This window comes from Cebidichthys violaceus, unplaced genomic scaffold (assembly GCF_023349555.1).
Source record: "Cebidichthys violaceus isolate CVI_PGR_0920_01 unplaced genomic scaffold, fCebVio1.0.p SCAF_5, whole genome shotgun sequence".
Classification (NCBI taxonomy): domain Eukaryota; kingdom Metazoa; phylum Chordata; class Actinopteri; order Perciformes; family Stichaeidae; genus Cebidichthys; species Cebidichthys violaceus.
In genome coordinates, this window is record NW_027176705.1 from 7,542,987 (window position 1) to 7,564,971 (window position 21,985).

The 21,985-nt window shown below is 40.4% G+C and overlaps 1 protein-coding gene across 1 annotated transcript in view; it reads left to right on the top strand.

The window, feature by feature from the left end:
• Nucleotides 1-21,985, top strand: part of kiaa1549lb (KIAA1549-like b) — a 58,021-nt gene that overhangs the window by 27,561 nt on the left and 8,475 nt on the right. Inside the window, exons 5-16 of the mRNA XM_068730757.1 lie at nt 3,641-3,860; nt 4,233-4,366; nt 5,166-5,334; nt 10,064-10,123; nt 11,089-11,240; nt 11,707-11,878; nt 12,386-12,549; nt 13,727-13,762; nt 15,267-15,457; nt 18,556-18,686; nt 19,595-19,719; nt 20,692-20,921. Coding sequence (XP_068586858.1) covers nt 3,641-3,860; nt 4,233-4,366; nt 5,166-5,334; nt 10,064-10,123; nt 11,089-11,240; nt 11,707-11,878; nt 12,386-12,549; nt 13,727-13,762; nt 15,267-15,457; nt 18,556-18,686; nt 19,595-19,719; nt 20,692-20,921 — 1,784 coding nt within the window. The remainder of the gene's footprint in view (nt 1-3,640; nt 3,861-4,232; nt 4,367-5,165; nt 5,335-10,063; nt 10,124-11,088; nt 11,241-11,706; nt 11,879-12,385; nt 12,550-13,726; nt 13,763-15,266; nt 15,458-18,555; nt 18,687-19,594; nt 19,720-20,691; nt 20,922-21,985) is intronic.

Sequence of the window (21,985 nt, forward strand, 5' to 3'; positions counted from 1 at the left end):
AAGGAGGTATCTTAAACTAAAGGCAGTTTTCGAGTAGCATGCTTAGTTTACATACAAATATTGTAATCTTATCATACTTGTCATAATGTTTTTTATTGTCTCTACAGCATCAATACACAAAAACAGATTGACCAGTTTGACCAGTTGCCTACAATCTAAAATACTACCACTATCATTTATAGGTGGAGTTAGAATACAAATGACTGCAATTTATAGCTGCTAATCTGAATATAATGAACAGAACAAACTGTTGCTGGATCCTGGCTGAATAAGCAAGCTGTTTTCTAACACTGGCGAACACTGAATGGTTCCTAATTGTGCCCGCACCAGAAATCTGGTTTATTAGCGTGGAGTGAATTAGACACTTGTAGCAAGGACCCTGATGTAGGCTATGTGAGAAGAGATGAGGACTAATATAGAAATTAGGTTGACTGAATGTGTCCCTGAAGGCATTGGGTGATGTCACATATTTGAGTAACTGTACCAACACTAAAACAAGATGTAGATTAGGACTGTAGCAGAGCTGTAGATGAGAACTGTTGCTCTAATATCCTTATATTCATTTATTTACAACCAGAGTCGTCAGAATCAAGTCACATTTCACCAAACGGCAATCTTACCACAGCAGAGGACACACTAGATTTTGGTTTAACAAAAACTCAGGAAGTAACCAACCGTAGCATTTTGGAGCTCCTTCTGAGTGTTGCAATTTAAGTGTTGAGTACATCTGTGTGTGTGCGTGTTGTATATCCGCAATCTGGTGAAATGGCTTGGCATGTTGTATTTCTCAAAGTGGAAGTATCAAATAATTGAGAGTGAGGCCTGTGTATTCGTCCTGCCCATGTGAAGGTCAATGCTCTCATATTCACCCTATCTCTGTCTCTCTCTCTCTCTCTGTCTCTCTCTCTCTCTCTGTCTCTCTCTCTCTCTCTCTCTCTCTCTCTCTCTCTCTCTCTGTCTCTCTCTCTCTCTCTGTCTCTCTCGCTCTCTTTTTGTGGTCTCTGAAGGTGTCTTGCTTCAATGCACTCCTGTCACCCATTTCAACATTGCTTGGGTTCCTTTTAGTAGCACTGCTCTCTCATCCAATGGGAAGCAAGCTGTCGGCAAGGGAAATTGCTTCTGTGTTTAATTATAGGTTGTAAATGGTTGGGATGAGAGCGATGTGCTGTGCTGATGCTAAAAAGATGATGAGCAATAGACTAAATTAATTGAACCACAAGGCTAAAACCATTTTGAACCTTCAATAAATATATAAAAGTAAAGTATTTTTGTGTCTTGCACGTAAGGCTCTCCAGTGACTTGAAACTTTTAGAAAACTGACTAGATCTGTCAGGTTAATCTGTTGGCAGTCTTTCGCACTCTTTGAGATAGAGTTAGTGGGAGTGTTACCAATCTCTGGCTTTGCTGGAAACGCAATCTCTTAATAACACCTTCACATGGGTGAAGCCTGAGAGGATGAAGTGATAATAAAGGGCTCTTTTCACAGAGCTCTTAACAAGGCTGAATTGTGAGGAGGCAGAGTGGTGATTCTCAGCTACAGAGAAGATAGGCCCTCAGTGTTTTAGCCAGTGGATCTCCTTGTCAGCGCAGGCTTTCAGATGGGTTCAGATAACAGACCTGAATGGTTTCACCTCACCTACACACACACACACACACACACACACACACACACACACACAGTTTCGCTACATCTGTCAACATCCCTTTTCCGGTTTCCTTATATGTAGAGTTCACCAAAAAAAAAAAAAAAACTCTTACTGACAAACACGTGCATTTGTTTTGCATTACACACATTTACAAAACACACACGTTTCACCTGTGTTTCGCAGTGATACCTGGCCTTGGTTAGAAGGAACATAAGCTTCTTTGTCCCAAACTCCCTATTTAACAGTCCCTTCCATGTCTCGCTCATCTTTAGTCTCCTCTCTCTCTCTCTCTCTCTCTCTCTCTCTCTCTCTCTCTCTCTCTGTCTCTCCCCAGAAGCCCCTCCTGGTTATCTCTCCACATATCTGTATTCCATAATCACTCTCTCGCTCCTGTTGCTTTCATTAGCGAGTGGTTAGAATACACTTTAAGTGCTCCATCAATCTAAAACAGTTCAATATCCTGTCATGCAGCTCATTTGCTAATATGACTGATTGATACTACCTTCTGATCTTCCTTAAAGCACCATCACAGGAATGTGTTTTTGGCGATTAACTTTAAATATTTTACATCGGCCATTCTTCCAAAGAATGTGTACAATTTTGGATTGATTTTCTAGTTTGTATGCATTGGATGGTTTCTTTTCATACATTTCATCAGTATGGTATGAAAATAAACCTTCAACTTGCATCAGATAGGCCTTTTTCACAGCAGACATTTTCACTTGTCACAGTAAAAAAAGCACAGGTATTACTAATGACATTAATAATGGTAAAACTGTGCTTAGTTCTATTCAAGTGCCCCAGTGAGCCATGACAGTGTGACAGTGATCCAGCATGCACAATTCCTGGATCCTGAAACTGAAGCAACTGAATAAAATTCAGCCATCATTCATTTTATGTCTGTGTTAAGAACTTATAAAGAACTTGCAAATCATTCCATGCTTTTGACCACATGTTACCACACAATAGTCTCTTTGACAAAGGAAGTACAGTAAAGAAGGTAACAGTTTCTCTCTGTTTACTGTTATGGAATACCTTTACATTTGGAAAATGGTTGGCAGTCGGATAGATACTACGAGACAGGATTTGTCAACCGTCAGAGAATTTATTATGTTATAACCACAATCAATCAAACAATATAACCCAACAAATCACACTTCTGATCATACCCCTCTCTTAGTGAAGCTGGCTGTGATAGGAGGTGAAACAGTCTTGAAACTTTCAACCAGTGGGGGCGTTATGACCATATGCATCATATTCAATATTGTTGTTATTGTCAAATTATGAGTGCGACTGATGTTTGTGCTGTTTTACCTCCCTGCCTGAGGGTGGTGCAGTTCACCCTGTTTCTGTGTTTTCAGTGTGTTGCATTGTAGGTGATTGAACTGGAGATTGTTAGTGCTTGCTTTAAAATGGGACCTGCCGAGGCCAGCACTCACTCTTTCTTCTCCCTGGCTCCCAACCAGTCTGTGCTGCACTGCTGAGTGTGTCGTTGATCCTAGGGTTTACTGACCTGGTGTAAAAATGTAAAATATAGCCTAAAAAGCAGTCCTGGTAGCTGTAGAGGTGATAAGCCCCTTTTGTTCACTTTTTTCTCCTGTTTCTTAGTTAGGGAGGTAGGTCAGCTGCCTGTGTTTTCCTTTGTTTTATTTTGGTATGCTAGGTAAGATAGTTGTATTCCTAAAGATTGTTTTGTTTATTGTCTTGGGCCATGCTCACCCTGACGCTTGTTCTACCATAACTTGTGGTACAACAATACTGTTGACTGGACGGCAGTAGCGCTGGTCATTCTTGGGAGTGGGGTAAAGAGGGAGTCACTGCGCTCAGATTTCCCCCAGGCTGCAGTAACAGGGGCAGTGAAACCGGTGCTGAGTTACTCTTTAATATTGCCGACTCAGGTATAAGTATTGTGCAATTAATGTGCTAACATCATACAAACTACCAATATGGTTCTTTAAAGACATCTAATTCTCTTCTCTGCTTTACCCTCTCAGGTGGAGACAGTATTTGGTTCTCCCAACATGACGGTGGCTTATCACGTGACTGGAGGGGACATGGTTTACCCTCCCTCTGTAGTGCTTGAAGGCTTGGACTCTTATGGCCGTGATAAGCTGATTTCAGACCTGCGACAGTACCTCCCGATGGTAACAGCCCTGCCCCTCCCAGTTGCATTATGGAGATCCAGCCCAGCCACTGGCTTCCAGCTGAAAACAGGTCAGCGAGTGTTCAGTCAGGATGAAAGACATAAATAAGTCAGAGATGAGCTTGAGACATGCTGTTATTTGTCCCTGCTGTGATTGTGCACTGGGGCAATTTCAGTGGAAACTAGATTTGAGAAGTAGTACAATAAAATAAATCTTGTGATACTACATTGGAGGAAATAACAATATTGCACGTGTACTCAGAATTTAGGTACATAAGACCTAAAATGATGTATGTCATATTCCCAGTCTTCCCAATACATACACCTGCCAAAGTCAGTTAAAAAACACAAAGCTTTAGCATTCTGAAGAATTCCGTAAAAAATTTCATTAATAGTTTCGTCAGTGTACAGTTTTGTGAGCTAATTTTGTCCTCATGCTCTAGTGCTACAGTTTGTGGGAGCAGGCGATGATCCTCGGTCCTGTCGGTTCTCTCAAATGATGGAACAGAGGCTTGAGAGGGTGTTTTCTGAAGCACAGGCCAAAGTGCTCAACTCCAACAACAGACTCTCTGTTCAGGTACTGTGGTGTAATAGCCGTGTAGCACTGTGCATATGTTTGCTTACTGTTACAGTGGGAATGCTGTGATTTGTAATATAAGGCCAGTGTTGAAATGTGTGTAGCGTTATGGCGTTCATTGTACCTAAATGGATCAAAACAATCTGAATCTGACTTTGATATAGATCTGTTATCTCTTTTTTGGGCAATGATGTGTACACAGAACCATCCAGCAACCCAACTAGAAGTTAAGCTAGATGGCGAATACTAGAGTTTGCTAAATAGTGTTTATAATATTAGAATATATGTAAGTTCAACAGTTTTGTCCTCTATTACACATCAATATTACCACGTGGTTTAGGTGATTTGGCAGCTATAAACACATGCAAATTGTGTGCAATTTATGCAAAATTGTCCCCCTCAGGCTTTGCCTTTTTAACAAGAGCAGCTTCTGAGATGCAAATTAATTATGTTTAAGGAGGCAATGTTTGTATTCATTTTAATGAGCTGCAACATTAAAGTGCACCCTATATTAAAGCTTATTTGACGATTATGCATGGTTGAAAAAATTAACACTCCAATATTTTGCACTCTTTAATACCTTGCCAATTTCTCAGCCATTGTGTTTCTTGATGATTTTCATATTTGTTGAGCCAAGACAACAACCGTTTTTTGTCATTTCATTTTTGTTTTACAGGATTTGTGCTAATCCCAATGTAATGTAACGTAATCCCAAGCATTTTATATGTTTATACCTATGTTTTTCTGTCTCCTCTTCTGACTCTGAGCCTGTACTCTTCCTGCATCTTTTCCCTCCCAGATGCTGAGTGTCTCCCAGACAGCTGGTTCTCCTGCTGTGTCATTGGTCTACACTGTGAGGAATGGGACTGTCTTTCTTAATGGCACCACTGCCTCAAATCTCCTTGGTCAGCTGTCAGCTGAGCTGGTGGGCTACTTCCTCTTCTATCCACCACTTATGATTGCTGAGCGTAAGTTACAATTTGTATTAATACAAAGTCAGGAGTAATTCAACAACCATACAAGAAGAGACACCAGAAGTAGTTCTTGTGTTCTCTTGGGAATGATTTGTTCTCCAAATATAAACTAGATTTAACACCAAAAAAACAAGTGCTCTGCTTTTACTTGCTTTTCTTTATGTTGAAACCTTCAAGAGGTTCTATATAAACTTTTCAGCCTGTGTCTCACAAAGCATGCTGGTTTCATATCTTTGGTTTTAGACCTATGGGCAAAATAAATGATACTATATATTGAATGACTACAGTAGTAGAAATCAAGACTGAATCCAACCTTAGGAACTGCAGTTGATTTAATGTAGTGAAAGTAGTGAGCATTGTTTTGTATTTACATGGACAGGTTTATCTCAGAAGGTCTATCTAGACAATGGTAGAACTCAGGAATTCAATCGCTAAGCCTGACTGACGTCCAGTTCCTCAGTAATTGGATGTTTGAGACTGTTCTTCTGCTTTTACGATCACTGTTGTTTTTTAATGATTCAGTCACTTAAAGATAGTTAGATGCAAGGACACAACTAAGCCCATGCCTTTCATCTTAGCCTTCTTTGAGGGCATACTCAGCCAAGTGCTCCATATTTGTTAGAGTTGTGCTCAGAGAAAACCAAATGAAGAGTGACAGGGCAACAGCAGGAGACTAAACAGCAATCTTAGTAGAGTCAATGTGTAGCTTGTTTCTAATGTAAACTGCTCAACAGAGAGAGGTATGGCAGATGTAGAACTCTGAGGCATAATTGAGACATCACTTTTATGGTACTTCATTGATCTCTGAAGCAGAGATTCAATGTGTGCTAGACCTCGTTTACAGTAAATTAAAAAATATAGGTTCAGCAAAAGAACAAGGCACCTACAGCTGATATAGGCATTTAAGCTCCTTTAACACACGCAATTTAACACATGAGTATACTGCAACCAGCGATGCAGTTTTTATCTTCAAGTCTATTTTCTTCAGTTTTACACTTCTAACTACAGTGATTTTATTTTGGACTCTGAGCACTGCCAAAACGCAGATGACCTACTCTCTGTACTGTGCCTAAACTTATACTGTGTAGACACTGACAGAGGACCGAACTGCTTCTCTTCTAATGTGCTGCTCACATTTCTCCTCCTGTGTAGACACGGTGTTACAGGTTATCAAAGTTCGAGGATCATTTATTGTTATTCTACAACACAGGTTTGTCCAACATCAACAACAACATCAGCAACAGCAGCATCTTAACATTAAACATTTGACATCTGGGAAACATTGTCCATCAACTTTGACTATGCTTGAACACCAAGCGTCATTGATGTAAACACAGAGTTTGTCTCCTCTCGTCCCACCACACCAGAGTCCTGCACTCTGACTCACCCGTTAAGTGCAGATCTGGTATGTAATGATGCTGTAAAGATGTGGGCACAACAGTTTCTCGTTGCTGGTTTGGCCTGAAGTCTTCTTTCATCCATCGTATTTTCCTGCGACCAGACATCAGCCAGAAGTAGGCTGGGTAGCAGAATAGCCTTAGGTCCAAGGGATAGCTTAGCTCCCATCCCGGCTCTACTCCCTTTACTCCTTGGACGACTCCTTTTTAGGTGGCGTTTGGTCCGGCTGGTCTGGCTAGGTGGTTGAAAGATGCCGTAGGTGTTGATTGTCTGAAGGTCGCTGCACTAAATCCAATCCCCATGCTTCCTTTTCCGATGTTTAGTGTATCTTTGTAATATGCCAATCAAGCTCCAGTATCAAAAGAGGAAAAGATAACAAATCACAAAAATGTAACAAAGTTCATGGGAGCTACCGGCCACCACATCTACATGCTGCAGTTGCTATAGCAAGTAAGCCAAAGTTCAGGTTACTACAGATGCGGCTGATGGGAATGTCATTAGTTCTCCAGACAAACATCTCAGGTAAATCCATAACCATCACAGACTCATACATATGTGCAAAAGGAGCCTCGGTGTCTTACGTTATGTAATCTCTGCCTTACTAAGCTCAAGGAGGTGTGGTGAAAATCTCTATAAAGACATATTGGTTCAAGCAGACTTTGGAAAACCAGGGGCAGGCTCTGGAATGACCCATGCCTGGAAATTACACCTCTGGTTATGCCTCTGTTCAAGCCGGAATAAGTCTCACTTGCTTAATTTTAATGGTTTCTAACCAGATGCAGTGCTTAGATTTCTCCAGACTTTGGTCAGTTTAACAAGACAGAGCCTTTGCTATGCAAGATCATGCTCAGGATCATAGCAGAGCTGATGCTTGAGTCAGGAATTAAGTCAGGGGCTTCCCAGTATTACCATCTAGCTGTGCCCGATCAAAGCACTTTTTTTTTACTTTCTTGTTCTCCTTTGCTGAGGCCAGTGGGTAAATGGGCTACAGATCTTCTCTGACTTCCAAGAGTGTACCTGGCTGGGCCATATTTAGCAGAATTTAGAACCAAAATGTAATGTTCAGTCATGTGCTGTTAAGATTGGAGTATGTTAGATAATGTCTGTATCTGGAAAGACACACACTGTTTACCAATCCAGGGGCGGGACTGTGCTTCCCTCCTCAATTAGACGTTTAACCGCACAGAGACCAACATTAATGGTGTGTTAGTGCGCTCCGATACCCTGTGAACTGGTTCACTCGTCCAAATGTGATCTATTTAAATGTGACCGATCATCAGCTGAACCAAATATCTGGTAGATAAAACACGGTCATGTAATATTTCACCACTTCACACGTTTATGTGGGCAACCTCAATACCTTATCACACAATCAACCAGCTTGGAATGGATTATGGGATACGGAGGGCCGCAGATATAAGATTTACAATTTGAAGGTTGTTTCCTCTTAAACAAAACTTTCCGGGCTTACATCCCTTAAATCCAGTCTTTGAAGGATGCAGTCCCTGAATTTACCCGTCTCTAAGTCCCGCCCCGTCAAACACAGACTGGCCAATCATAGCCTAGAATCGACTATACAGTTCTGCTCCATAGACTCATGCTTACAGATTTCCTTTATTTTCAGGCTGGTTTTGTGGATTTTGGGGCAGGCGGTGCAGCATCAGTGTCACTGAGGGCAGTTTAGATGTACACACTGTTTAAAACAAGATGAATAAGTTATCTGCTAGTGAGCATTAAATTAAAACTCCCTTTGTGTTGTGATTGAATTCAGTTAGAAAGTGAAGTTACCCACGGGCAGGATGATTCAGTTAATGAACAGAGAAAGAGAGGTAGCCAACCCAATACCAAGAAGGGATTCTAAGAGAGCATAAACTGACACAGATAAAAATCCAGGAAGACAGTAGAGTAAATGAAGAAGAGTGTGTGAGAGTAAATATTTGTTTATTTAGTAGGCTCGCCATTAGTGATATTACACTGTTCGCAGGAGGTGTGAGCATATGCTGGCAGCGGCTGCCGCCTCACTTCAAAGGCAATTACCGCAGTAAATAATTAATAGTAGGGGATTCTCATACCACCTTGGGCTTTGTGCTGACAGAAAAGGCCAGGGATCTCACACCACTCCGCAGTGTCTGTTTGTAGCACCGAGTATTCTGTCGTTCCTGTGGCGCTTGTGTAGGCTGGACGGCTGCACTCAGCCGCTCTACTCCCCCTCTGCTCTTTAACAATTTCTCTCAGGTGGAATATTAGTGGAGCTGTTTGCAAAATGTTTCTCGTTAGACCATAATGATCATTTTTAACTATAACAGCTAATATAAATGTGCAATAAAAGCTTTCTGTCTTTGAATTGTACGCTTTTTTTTTCCAGTTTTGGAATGACTTATAAATGCTAGACAAATGTATCTCCCAGGTTCTCATCACACAACAGCACAGGCTCATGTGAAACCTCCTCGCCGACTAATATGCCACTTATGTATAGACAATGTTGGACTGATTTTGCTGACAGCCCTGCAGCCTTCTCCGTAGGCAATGCCAAAGCCCTTACTGTTCCTCTCACCCTGCTCGCCCAGCACCCCTCTCTCCTGTCATGCCTGAGTGTGCATTTATGTAGCAAGCCTGCTTTCACAGGCCAGTGGTACAGTGTTCCCCCAAACACTGCACCAGCCTCCTGCACAAGAGCTTAATCAAGCAGGAAATAGATGTAAAAGAAGACGGAGATAACCAGAGTTCAGACAGCTGAAATCTCTCCTTGCTTATTTGTCTGACATGTAGTGGTAATGAGGATTTAAACTGAGAATTCAACCACACCAAATTGTTCCCCCTCTCCACAATAGGTTTCAGAGGCTTTTATACATTTAGCCCAGGTTTATAAGCACTGATTTGTCAAATAACACATTTCTGGCTAGTAAGACCACCTCTTGTAGCATTGATAACAGTTGCAGCAGTGGAAATAAAATGATTGTTCTTGATGTTTTTTTGCATTTTGTGAGACTGAAGACTGATTGTGCTGACTGATAGAAAGGCTGCCGCTCTTTGTTGACATGCTTCTTAAAATTTGAAAAGGCATATGTAAACAAAACTGCAGCGTGAGAAGAGGATCCTGGATTTGGAATTAACTTTGCTTTCAGTTTCACCTTATGATTTTAGTCCAATTTCACTTTGTTACAATCTTTTTTTATGATATGCTCTTGCTACAATAAAAATCAAACAATTGCAATTGAATATTGAATGAAAATTTTCATTCTTGTCTTGTGAAGATTGGAGAGTACATTTTATTTCATGGAGATTAATAAACAGGGCAAAATGATTATGTTTCATGTCCTTGCAGCACTGGAGTATCACAATCTGAACACCTCCATTGCTACAAGAGACTTCTGGGTTATTACTGGTAGGTACATCATTGTTTCTTGTTTGTTTTTTTACTAACTAATAATAAACACAACTTCTTTCTTGTGTTATGTTGTATGATGCACACATTGTAATGCTGCTGCGAATTTACTGTCTTCTCATGAATCTCCAGAAGTACACATTATTTTGTTTCTTTCTTTACTACTTCATGACACAAGAAACACCGGAACAGGATGTATGTGAAAGAAATGTACTTTTACATTTGTGATTTCAGGGCACTATTTATGGAAAGTTAAACACATCTGCTTATGTTTATAATGTAAACTGTCTCCTTTCACTGGAGCAATGAGATGCACCTGACTCCTGGATTGTTTATTATTCAGTATTTCCATATATTCCCAGCAACATGAATACATTTCACAGTTTTCAAGGGTGCACACACTGCTATACTGTATAATGGATGGGCTTTTTACATCAGGCTGTATGGCTCTTAACCCTGCACTTACTGCAGTGAGAGGCAGCGTCAGTTCAAGGTCATCCCCTATATAATGGGATTTACTCACACTGAACAAGATGTACAACCAGGATTATAGCTGTGCAACTGTTGATAATGCCGAACAGATTAAAATTGCATAGGGGATGTTTGACTAATAGGGGACAGGAAGACTTCAAAACAAGCTTTCAGGAAGCACAGGCCGGATTTGTCGTTAGTTTATTAAGTTGTTCTGGCTTATAACAACTTGCCATCAGACACAGAACAACATGAGCTTCCCATAAGGCTGTTGTAGTGCTACTGCTCGGTTGGATGGCATAATTAATGTCGACAGTAACTATTATTTTACATTAAATGGGACTTATACTGGAATATGAAAATCATCCCACACACATACATTTCTAATTTTGCCTCCAGCTCTTCTTTTGTTGTGTGACTCTTTGCTCCCCAACAATTTAATTTCTCTCTTAACAACCACATGGTCATCCTCGTTCTTTTGTATACATTTGCAGTGATCCAGGATGTGGATAACACCAGTTTAGAGGGACAGTACCAAAGCTTTGCCAATCTAATGGAACAGCGGCTGGCAGAGCTGTTTGTGTTGGCAGGTCAGCAGGGCACTCGTTTCAGACGAGCCACGGCTGTCGGCAGCTACACTGTCCAGGTAAGAAACTGGCACGGGCAGCCCATGAGAAATGCTAAGTCTAACTTAAAGAGTGACAACAGTAAATCATTCTTATGCTGATGTTTTACCGGAGCGCCCTGGCTTGTTAGTCAGAAGTCTCATGAACGCATTAATCCAATAGTTTTGTTGGCTTATTTCTTATAGTATGAATATTTCATGAGATGTACACTTTGATGTGCCCTCATCTGCACACGCTTGCATGATTACTTTTGGTCAGCCCTTGTTAATTAGGGAGCTTCTCAGCTCATCATCTGCTAATTGCTCATCAAAACAAGCCAGAGGGTGAATGTTTTACTAAACAAGTACTCTCCATGTAGTTTTTCCTCTCGTGAGACTCCGCGCCTAAATGCATGGTTTTTGCTTTTGTTTTCTGAAATGTAAGCCTCTTCATAACAATGAAGCCAGTCATTCAATAACAGCTTATATTGACTTCTTATCTAATCAGATGGTGAGTATCCGTAGGTTGTCAGTGTTGAAGAATCCAGCAGAGATGACCTACTATGTCCAGCACAATGGCGTTCCTTTATCGGGCACGTCAGCTGCCAAGGTCCTGAACACAGTGGATTCTCAGACTATGGCGCTCACTCTTGGCTATTTTGTCCAGCTGCAAGCAGAACGTAAGCACTGCATCTTTCCAGCATTTGACAAGGAGGCAAATAGACAGAAACAATGACTGACAGACATGCAAACCAAAACACATGACTGAGGGTGAGGGGAGAAGAAGAAAAGGTTGAGAAAGCTCTTTGCTCTCTAATCTCTCTGAAATGCTCCAGGCAGGACCGTGTCTGTTTGGGCTGCAGTCTGCTCACTGCTAAGAGAAAGGGAGAAAGGGGCCGAGGGGGAGACAGAGCTGGTCAGGAGAGAGGAGCAGAAAGAAAGAGGGTGTGCTGCATTCTCTTATAGATTGTTGCCTACAATAGCTGAATCAGGCACACTGTATATCAGGTTGAGCTGTACGCAGTGTCACTTAGCGTGTGTGTAACGGATGCTTCCGCATGTATTAGCAGGAAAAGTGTGCTGTGTATTATACTTCCAAATAGATTAACTGTTATCATGTAGTGTTTAGAGTCCACTGGATGCCATGTAATGAAGTGATGATGGTGAACAAGTATTTCTTTTTTCAGCTGTGGTCAAGAACCCTCCTAATAACCTTTGGATAATCGCTGCAGTGTTGGCCCCCATCGCCGTAGTCACACTCATTATCATCATCATCACAGCTGTGCTGTGCAGGAAGAATAAAAATGACTTTAAAGCTGATGCCATCGGCAACCTAAATCCCCGAGCTAAGGTATCTATCTTTCTTTCTATGTATACTGTGTAAACATCTGTCCTTATCGAATGACGTTGTAGTTGGAACACATTTGATGATCAATCATTTTTTAAGCTTCTCAGTTGTGATAATTAAAGCTTTTCTTGGTTTTAAATCAGTGTAAACACATTTATTTTATAATTAAGAGGATTAATGGCAACACTTTATATTCAGGTCCTCCTAATAAGTGTTAATTGATAGGTAGTAAGGCCTCATAAGTCAGTATAAACTTCTTATTAACAGTATTATGTATTAATACACAGCACAATTACGTTCCTTATCGGGCACGTCAGCTGCCAAGGTCCTGAACACAGTGGTTTCTCAGACTATGGTGCTCACCCATACATACTTACTTTGTCCAGCTGCAAGCAGAACGTGGAATGGCTATGAAGGCGTTACCCAGTTAGCTATGCTTTTCGCACCTCTCCCATCTTGAGAATACACTACATGTTGTCGAGGTTGATAAAATGTGACACTTTGAGATCGCTCTTTCAATTTAATGGCAGCCAGTTGCGGCTACAAGGGAACGTTCTATTAAACATAGCCTGAAAACTAAATCAACCAAAAAGCTTAGTAAAGATTTAAAAATAACAAAATTGGTAAGTGGTACAGTTATAAACTCAATTAATGAGTTTATAACTGTATTTTAAACTCTTATAAGAAAGTCATAATGCTTTTAATAACCATCCTAAGCAGTCTATAAACTGTTAGGATGGTTATTAACTGTTAAGTACCTCATAAGTGCTTACAAATGTCTTATAATCCAACAATAAACGTGTTAATGAGGCTAACATGTATATAGTCTTATTAACACATATGTTGTTAATAAGAATCTTGTAAGGACTTATTACCTAGTAACTTATGCTTAACACGTATTATAGGGACCTGAATATATAGGTGAGGGCGTAGCTCCAGTGTGCAAACTGTGGTTCATTATGTGTCAGTGAGTGATGAGGATCTGCAATGATGAACGTGCAAATTACCTTTGTATACATCATTTTTGTTGTATTGTTTTGTTGTGTTGTATTCTGTATTATCTGCATAATGCCGTCTGTATGACCCGTATTAATGCATCGGTAGAATCATGGTGAAATGTGAGACTTCAAGACTAACCACACAAACACACACTGTTTAAAACATTTTCTCTTGTTTTCAGATGGCATATCGGAGAGATGTGGGCTATTATCACCAGGTACCTCCCTTTCTGTATTTCCTCTCATTACTGATCTGTGTTTTCATCTTCAGGGCTTAACTGTGCCAACAGTGGGATTTGAATGGGATTCTGGGCAGACATCACCTACCTGATAAATTTAAATAAATCCTGCTGTGCTGATGAAAACTAAGGAGTAACAAACCTTTCACAATGAGATTTTCTTGGATGAAAGGCCTATTCTTATAGTAGTCTCCAGATGACTAAGCTTCACAGAGAATGGCTATAATGTAGATTGTTTTTCCAAGCACAATGAGTTTGTGTGTACCTACACTTGTCTGTTATGTAGATTGAAGATTGAAAACAGTTTCCACCATTGTTGCATCAAGGATTTCATCACAATGTCCGAATCAAAGTTTTCTCCACCTTCATGTCTGTTGTTTTTTTCTGCCCAGCAGTTCTCTGCACTGTTATACGTCAATGTATAAGGGGAAATGCAAAATATAACACTCAGCACATCCTTTATTTATGGAATTTAATTTGAGAGAAAGTAATCAAATCTTCTATATTAAGCTGTGTAAGCCACTTCCGTGCTACTTTCAGAGCAGTTATTACGACACAACATTTAAAGTCATGCAAAGTCTCATTACATAAAAAACACCAAAAAGCTTAATTTATTCAGATATGAAATATGATTGGATTGCTTCATATCTAGCCACTTCCTTCTAAGTAATGTAATGTAAAAGCTAAGGAAAAACTCTTGAAATGCTTAAAGATAGAGTGGAAAATTTAAATGAGGCTCTTGCATTGCCTCGGCTATATTACATCCACTGACTGGAAGCCAAACACTTTCATCACACACCCTTGTTAGAGTTTCCACTTTTGAGACCAGCTACAAAAGCACTTTTACTTAGTGAGAAAACTGGATCCAAAGAAAATGTTTACCCTCTATATGTGTGTCTGCTATAGGAAGAGAGAGGATGCATGTTCTTCAGTCGGGGGAGTATCACATATTGATTTTGCACCACGGCTTTGCTGCATTGAGGACGTGGTGTGTGTCTGACAATTTATGATGCTGCAATGAGAGTAGTCTTAAATCTTTCATTGTTGGTGTGTGTATTGTTTTGGGGGTTTGAACTCTTTTGGCCCTTTCGGTACACCCGCTATAAAACACTTTGACATCCAGTGTTAGGTAGAACACCATGAATCCTCTTCCACTTTCCTCCTCCTCCCTCTTATACTCAAACGTTTAACTTCACTACAATATTTCTATTTCTCATCTTGTCACCGCCCACTGCGAGTCATTTATTTGACAAGAATGCTGCCACAGTAGAGCAGTAATCCCAGTTCTGTTCCTTAAGTTCTCCGGACATCTCCTAAAAAGATACACTTTTTAGCTATTTTGAGGTGTCTGTTTACGTGGTTGGCTAATGTATATCTCTTTGTTTCTCCTCTCAAATTTATGTCACTGCAGGTATGTGAATAGAAATTAATCTTACTTAAAACTGTGGATTTTGTCTTTTTTCACTCAACACTTGTCCAACAGCCAGTCCAGGGTTTTGACTATGCCAAGCAGCACCTGGGCCAACAGGGAGGAGATGAGGAGACTCTGCCTGCCAGTCAGGATACCTTAGTAATGTCTCTACAAATTCGGGACACACCGCTTTCACTGGAAAAGGCCCTGCAACAAGACGGAACTGCCAATAAGAAAAGCCTCACCTCTGACAAACACAAGAGGTATCATTATTATCTACACATATTGACCTCCTCATGTTGTAATTTGTATCACCAAAACTTTACAAATTTTGAACGTAATTAACCACAACAAACAGACAATTTTCATATTTTCAGGTACAAAAGACAATACTACAATAGTGATATTATAAGTAAAACAATATCTTGACATTATTTAGATGATGTTGGCCTCAGAATAAAGTTTAAATATGAGTATCTGAATGTACTGTAGGTGAAGCAACAACATATTGATATTCAGTCAAACATTCATCATGGTAAGATTAAACACGTGCATGAATATAACTTAGTGCTGCACGTGGTGTGGTGTGGCTAGCACTGTCGCCTCACGTCAACATGGACCAGAGTTTGATTCCGGGGCTGAAGTTTGCATGTTCTCCCCATGTCAGCGAGGATTGTCTTTCCAAAGACAGATCAATTGATGACTCTAAATTGCCTGTGGATGTGAGCGTGAATGGTGGTCTGTCTCTGTATGTCCGCCCTGTACATGGTGTGCCCTGCCTTCCCCCGATGTGAGCTGGGATTGGCTCCTGCCCCCAGAGACCCTAAACAGGCAAAGTGGTTACGGATAATGCTATCAAGGACACAAAAAAACATTAAAACACAAGGAGACAGTGAATAGATATGTGTGTTTACTTGTGCATGGACATCAGGATAGATATGAAATAGCACGGGAGATAACAACCAAAAGTAGATTTGTGTTCAAAGTTAGCATACAGAAGTGCATTTAAGTGTCGAAATGAATATCATTAGCTATCATCAACTAGCTATTTGAGACAACATTCAACAACTGGGGGGACCTATTGTGCTGTCAAATTTGTCAAAAGTCTTGCTAATATTCATAATGATGAAGAACTGGGACGCTGCGAAAATCTAAATCTAAATAATCCCAATATTAATTAATTTTCGAACCTGGTGTCATCGTTCTCTTTCATAACGTTATTTTCTTTAATGCTTGAGATTTTAATGAATTCATGAATGAAGAATAAAAAAAAAAAAAACTTAAATCCTTTAACGTGAGGGTTGCACAGAGGAAAAGCCATGTTTTTACCTCAATCAAAAGTATTTATCCTCTGTACAGCAGCGATTAGGATATCTCAATCTCAGTTTATTTGGCTCAGCTAAGATTTAGATTTTCATGCTCAGTTTTCATTAGTCTGAGCTGTATTTGTCTTACATAACACGTTAGCATGTTTGAAGGAAACATGTTTCTTCCGATCGGCTGAATGATCTCAATTCATTCAAACATATTTCAAGATTCATCCTTCAGGCAAGCGTTATCCCAAATGGTAGTACATGCTTACAGTATCTGTATGTGTGTTATTCTTAACAATTGCACCACTGCTCTGTCAGAAAGTTCCGGGGTCGCATAGAGAGAGGCAGGGCGATAAAACACAAAGATCCCTCCAGCCCTATTGTTTGTCCTCATTCTACCTTGATGCTGAGTGATAGGCGGTAATTAACAGAGTTCTCTATGTGGGCAGGTGAAATGGACCATTTTCCTTATCTGACAGTCAGAAGGGCTGTTTCGGAAATTAATTGCCATGTTAAATCATGCTAAATTATTTAATCGAGGAACGAAAAAGGGCGTGATTTCTCAAAGCCATGTCGGATAATGAGATCAAATGAAATGTATGTGACAGAATAGGAAACCTATAGACTGGAGGTCCTGCAGTAATGATTTTGCAGACTCCTGAGGCAGCAAAAGTTTTAAATTTGTTATTTATCAAACTGTTCCTAAAGGTGCTGTTCTTGTTATGAGACCAAGTCTCAAGTAATCATTCATTAGTTTATCCGGTAGCCATGTACTATTATCCCAGGACACCACAGGTTTGTTCTGATTTTTCCTGATTTATCAGAAGGCACACAGAGATAGTAACATCACATATGAAAACCAAGTTAGAAGTTAGATATTCTGTGATATAGTATGTCATACATTATTCAAAAATTAGCTTGAGCCTGGTTGACTTTAACTAGCTGCACAAAAGTAGCCTACATCTCAAAACCTCAGATCTCATTATGAGATGATGAAATCTGGAACAAATAGCTGGTGGAAAAACAGCTTTCTTGCAAGTGCAACTTGATTTTACTGTAGCACTTTACTTGAATCCAAGACAGATAATCCATTGGCAGACGAGCAAATCATTTAATCACAGTTCTTGATGACATTAGAGTGAAGGTGTAACGTCATTCACCTGTTGTACATCCGGTTTGAAGTGACATCTGTCCCCAAATGCGTGTTGAGTCCTGCCAGATGATGCTGTGAGGTTACATTTTTTACATTTTGAGGTTTACCTTCAAAAAAGATTTAGAGAAGATGACTTATGAATTCAGGGCTAGAATGCTGTTATGTATGTTGGATACAAACACATTTAAAAACATGCATGCTGTACACAATCTTGTCTAATTTGCTTCTTCCTCTCGGAAATCCCTTCAGTTTTACACACAGGTCACACATCTGTTAGACTGGAAACACCGTCACTGGATCAAACATACTATCCTCTCAAAGAGCCAATGTAAATGTAGCCTTCTGTATACCTCAATTAATTACTACACATAACACGTCTTTGACTGGAGCACGGAGCTAGCGCTCTGCAGCACTGCCTCAAAGAGAGCAGGGAGGGCAGCCGCCGTTCCTCTGTCTCTCTTTGCTGTTATCAATTTTACCAGACAATTAGGGGATAGACCACGGTGCTTTGATGTCACTGTCATTCTCGTGGTCCTCTGAGCCGCTGCTTGATCAGCTCTAATTCCAACTACGGTACAGCTTTTGAAGCTAGTGAAACAAGAATTGGATAAAGCAATTGTTTGTCCAATTAATGCAAGAACGAGTCTTGCTTCACGCTAGACATGAACGCACACTGGTTTTGAAACATGCACGGCACATGAGTAAGAATACAGTAATGTAATAAAGACATAATGGTTTATTAATGAAAAACATGGAGGTAAATGTACAAAATACACACAGAAAAGGGAGGGAGAGGGAAAGGTGAGGTTGTTCAAGGGAGGGATGACATAACCTGGCTGAGAGCCCAGCTTCCAGAGAGCTCACCGCCTTTTCCTGTTGCTATGGTTACTTGCAGCAAGTTGCCGAGTGAGGACGGTTCCGTCATCAGCAACGAATCAGAGAAGCTGAATTCCAGCAGGGGCTTGACGGTGCTGAAAGTCACAGCACAGCAGAAACTGACAAAGGAGGAGACGCGCAAAAGGGACGGTAAGAATGGCACACTGATGAAAATACAAATAAATTATTCTGCAAGCTCCTTTACAGACAAGGTCAGGCTGTCACAAATGCTAAAAAAAATCTTCTCCCATTCTCTTTGTGTGTGAAGCCCTTTTCGTTTCTCATGCACACAGGTACCCTAAGAGAAATGCACTGCAGCTATTTTTTTTTTTACAGCCAGAAAGGTAGCCACTCAGCAGTAAGCAGAGATGGACCCGATGAATATGCATGAGACAGACACTCTGCTGACATGATACAGTGTGTCAGATTATTTGATGCTGTGACACTCACTCACACATTCACTAATGCAAAAATACAGAAAGGCCACATGAAGTCAAACATCTTGTGCTCTTCTGAGATGCAAAAGCAGTTTAAGTAAAAGCCGTTCTGACGTTTAACAATTAACTGTTCTATTCTTGTTCACTGTCACTAAATATTTCACACGTGTTGGGTGTGAGTTATCAATTTATATACCCTGCTTGTAAATTGGATCGAGCTTGCCAGATTATGATTTTCTTAATGGATGGATTTGAATAATTCATCAGCTGAGTTAAGGGAAACTAGAATTGAATCGAGTTTGTCTGGTGTCAGATAAGAAATGAAAGTGCAAAGTCTGTTCCTTTCATCTATCACAGAGATGCATTGCCACAACCTTTTGAAGCCAACTCTATCTTTGTGATCTGTCCTCTCCGTCCACTACTTCATTTGCTGACACAGACGACGGATGTTTGACATAACCCCACATTGTCAGCCACAGAGAGACAAGGTGATGAGAGCGGGGGGGGGCAGACAGAGAGACAAAGAGGGAGTGTGACAGTTTGTTCCCCTTTTGACTGACAGTGCAGTGATTAGAGGTATTTGTAGTCTCTTTGTGAGTGAACTCCCTCTCTGTTCTTCAGATCCATATGACACCTCCTCTGGCTCCCTGCAGCTCATCTCCATAAAACCCATGGCGACTCAGCCCCACTACACACACCCTGCCTCCTCTGACCGCAGCCAGGACTCAGCCATCGTCAATGGAGAGGTGATGCACATGCACAAATCCATTTAGAGAGATAGACAGGCTTGCTTGAACATTAACTTGTGTTAAAGACCCTAAGTGTTCTGTACCAACTTCTCATTGTGAGCGACAAAGATGAGATCACTATTTTGTGCGAAAGTTATAGTTTTGCTCATTTCACGTGCAAAGTTTCCTTATTTGTGTGTTTCTCACTGGTTTGAAATGAACAGCGCTCCTTTGGAAAAAGGTTATATTTCTGTGCACCAATCACAGTTAAGCAACATTTTAATCAAAATGTAATGACAGGTTTGCTTTGCTTACAGTATGTTGCCAGAACTATCAATCAGATCTGATTAAACCACATAGACCTTATGAAGCAGATTACTGAACACTGTGAATGTGAGATAATATGAATGCCTAAAGAGGTTTCCAGGGCTTTAATCAAATATATGAAATAAAATATAATTTTCTTTCTGCTCTTTTAATTTAGTTACATGGCTTGTGGCATTGTATGATTTCATCTGATGACGCTCTAATGACCACATAAGAACCCAATCAGGTGTTTAAAAAGTACAATGTTTAAGTCTCGAAAGGGGCATTTCCTTGCGGTACTGTAATTATAAACATATTCCTGCCATTTCATTATTGAAAATATAATTTTTTCTATATATTATAAGCTCATCCAAGTGTTATTCTCCAGAAAAATATATAAAACAATCTGTACAGTAAAGTGACTGTTATCACTTGATCAATGCGCAACTGTAAGCAATTAGTTCAATAAACAATGTAATACACATAAAATAACAATAGTTCTGCCTGTGATTACTGTGAACAGTTTCATTTTCAGAGCTTATTTTTCACGTGAACTCTCTGATCCTTCACGTCCCTTTTAAGACAAAGCAGAATAATACCACATGCTGCAAAAACAACCATGTGCCTGTTTGTGTTCTGATCTCCTCGTGTTTCAATGCGTCTTGCGCTTTTTCCTCTCTCCAGGTGAACTTGGCTCTGAAGCAGAAGTCAGACATTGAGCACTACAGAAACAAGCTGAGACTGAAGGCTAAGAGGAAGGGCTATTATGACTTCCCTTCCACGGACGGCAGCAGCAGTGGTCGAGCTGTGGTGCAGAGGCAGCGGCACGGCCATGAGAGGGCAGCCGGTGAGCATGGCAGACCACTGGAGCCTGATGATGAGCGAGGTTCCACTTATGTCAAGTCTCACAGGAGGTGAGGGGAGAGGGGAAAAAAGCAAGTGGAACCTGGGTTTGGCTGACAGTAAACGCAAGAGTGTGAGGATACAATTTGAGCAATCACAAAGAGATGCAAGTGACATGACAGTTCATATTGGTGGGTTGGGTTTCTAACCATGGCCAGTTATTCATCCCTGCTGCCCCCTTGCTGTGCCTAATTAGCTTATAGATATGTAAATCTGTCTCCTCTAATGTTTTCATTATCCTGTCTTAGTTGGCAGAGAGAGACCCATCAGGCCATCCTGATTAATTTGATCCATGTTCTGAGCTTCCATAATGGAGATAAGAGGATTGGCATGTTGGATGGTTCCTAAATGCTGGTTCTGTCCTGCTTCTGCTTCACAGATGCACATACAAAATGGAAGGAGTCTTTGGTTATTACAGACTCAGATCAACATGAGATTAACATGTAGCTGCAATAGCTGCCATCAGACCGGAAATCAACATTTGAATTTCGGCTTGTGTGTTGACTCAGAGTAGCAAAGGGTTGAGTGGTTATTTTTATATCCCACCATGGTGAGCAAGATAAAGATTTTAGCAACTATTTGCTGTTGAAATGAGTGTGTGGCTGACTACTTACACCAACATGCTTTGCCTAACTTAGTGATCATTTCAAAGCAGGTTTGCTGAAATGCATCTTGTCCTTTGTCATTGATTGTACATTGTAGTTTTGTTTTACTAGATGCTTTATCAGTATTGAATTTGCTTTGCAACACCTCAAGGATATCCTCATACCTGGCATATGGTACATCATTATTATTTTAACTGTTGATTCAGCTCTCTTACTTGATGTCCTTATGAGATATCCAAACATATTGTATGTATTTGGTCTGCAAAGCAATTTTATGTACCTTTTTTGGTAACAGGGAATCAGTCAAATATACATTCCCCCTCTCTGTTCTTTACCCCTCCTCTCCCACTTGCCCTTCACTGGCAGGCACCCTGAAACTATGGCTGAAAAGTAAGAAAGCTGAATTTAAATGATTTGAATTTGTAATAACTATACCGGGTCTGATTTGTGTTGAATCTACCCTTTACTCC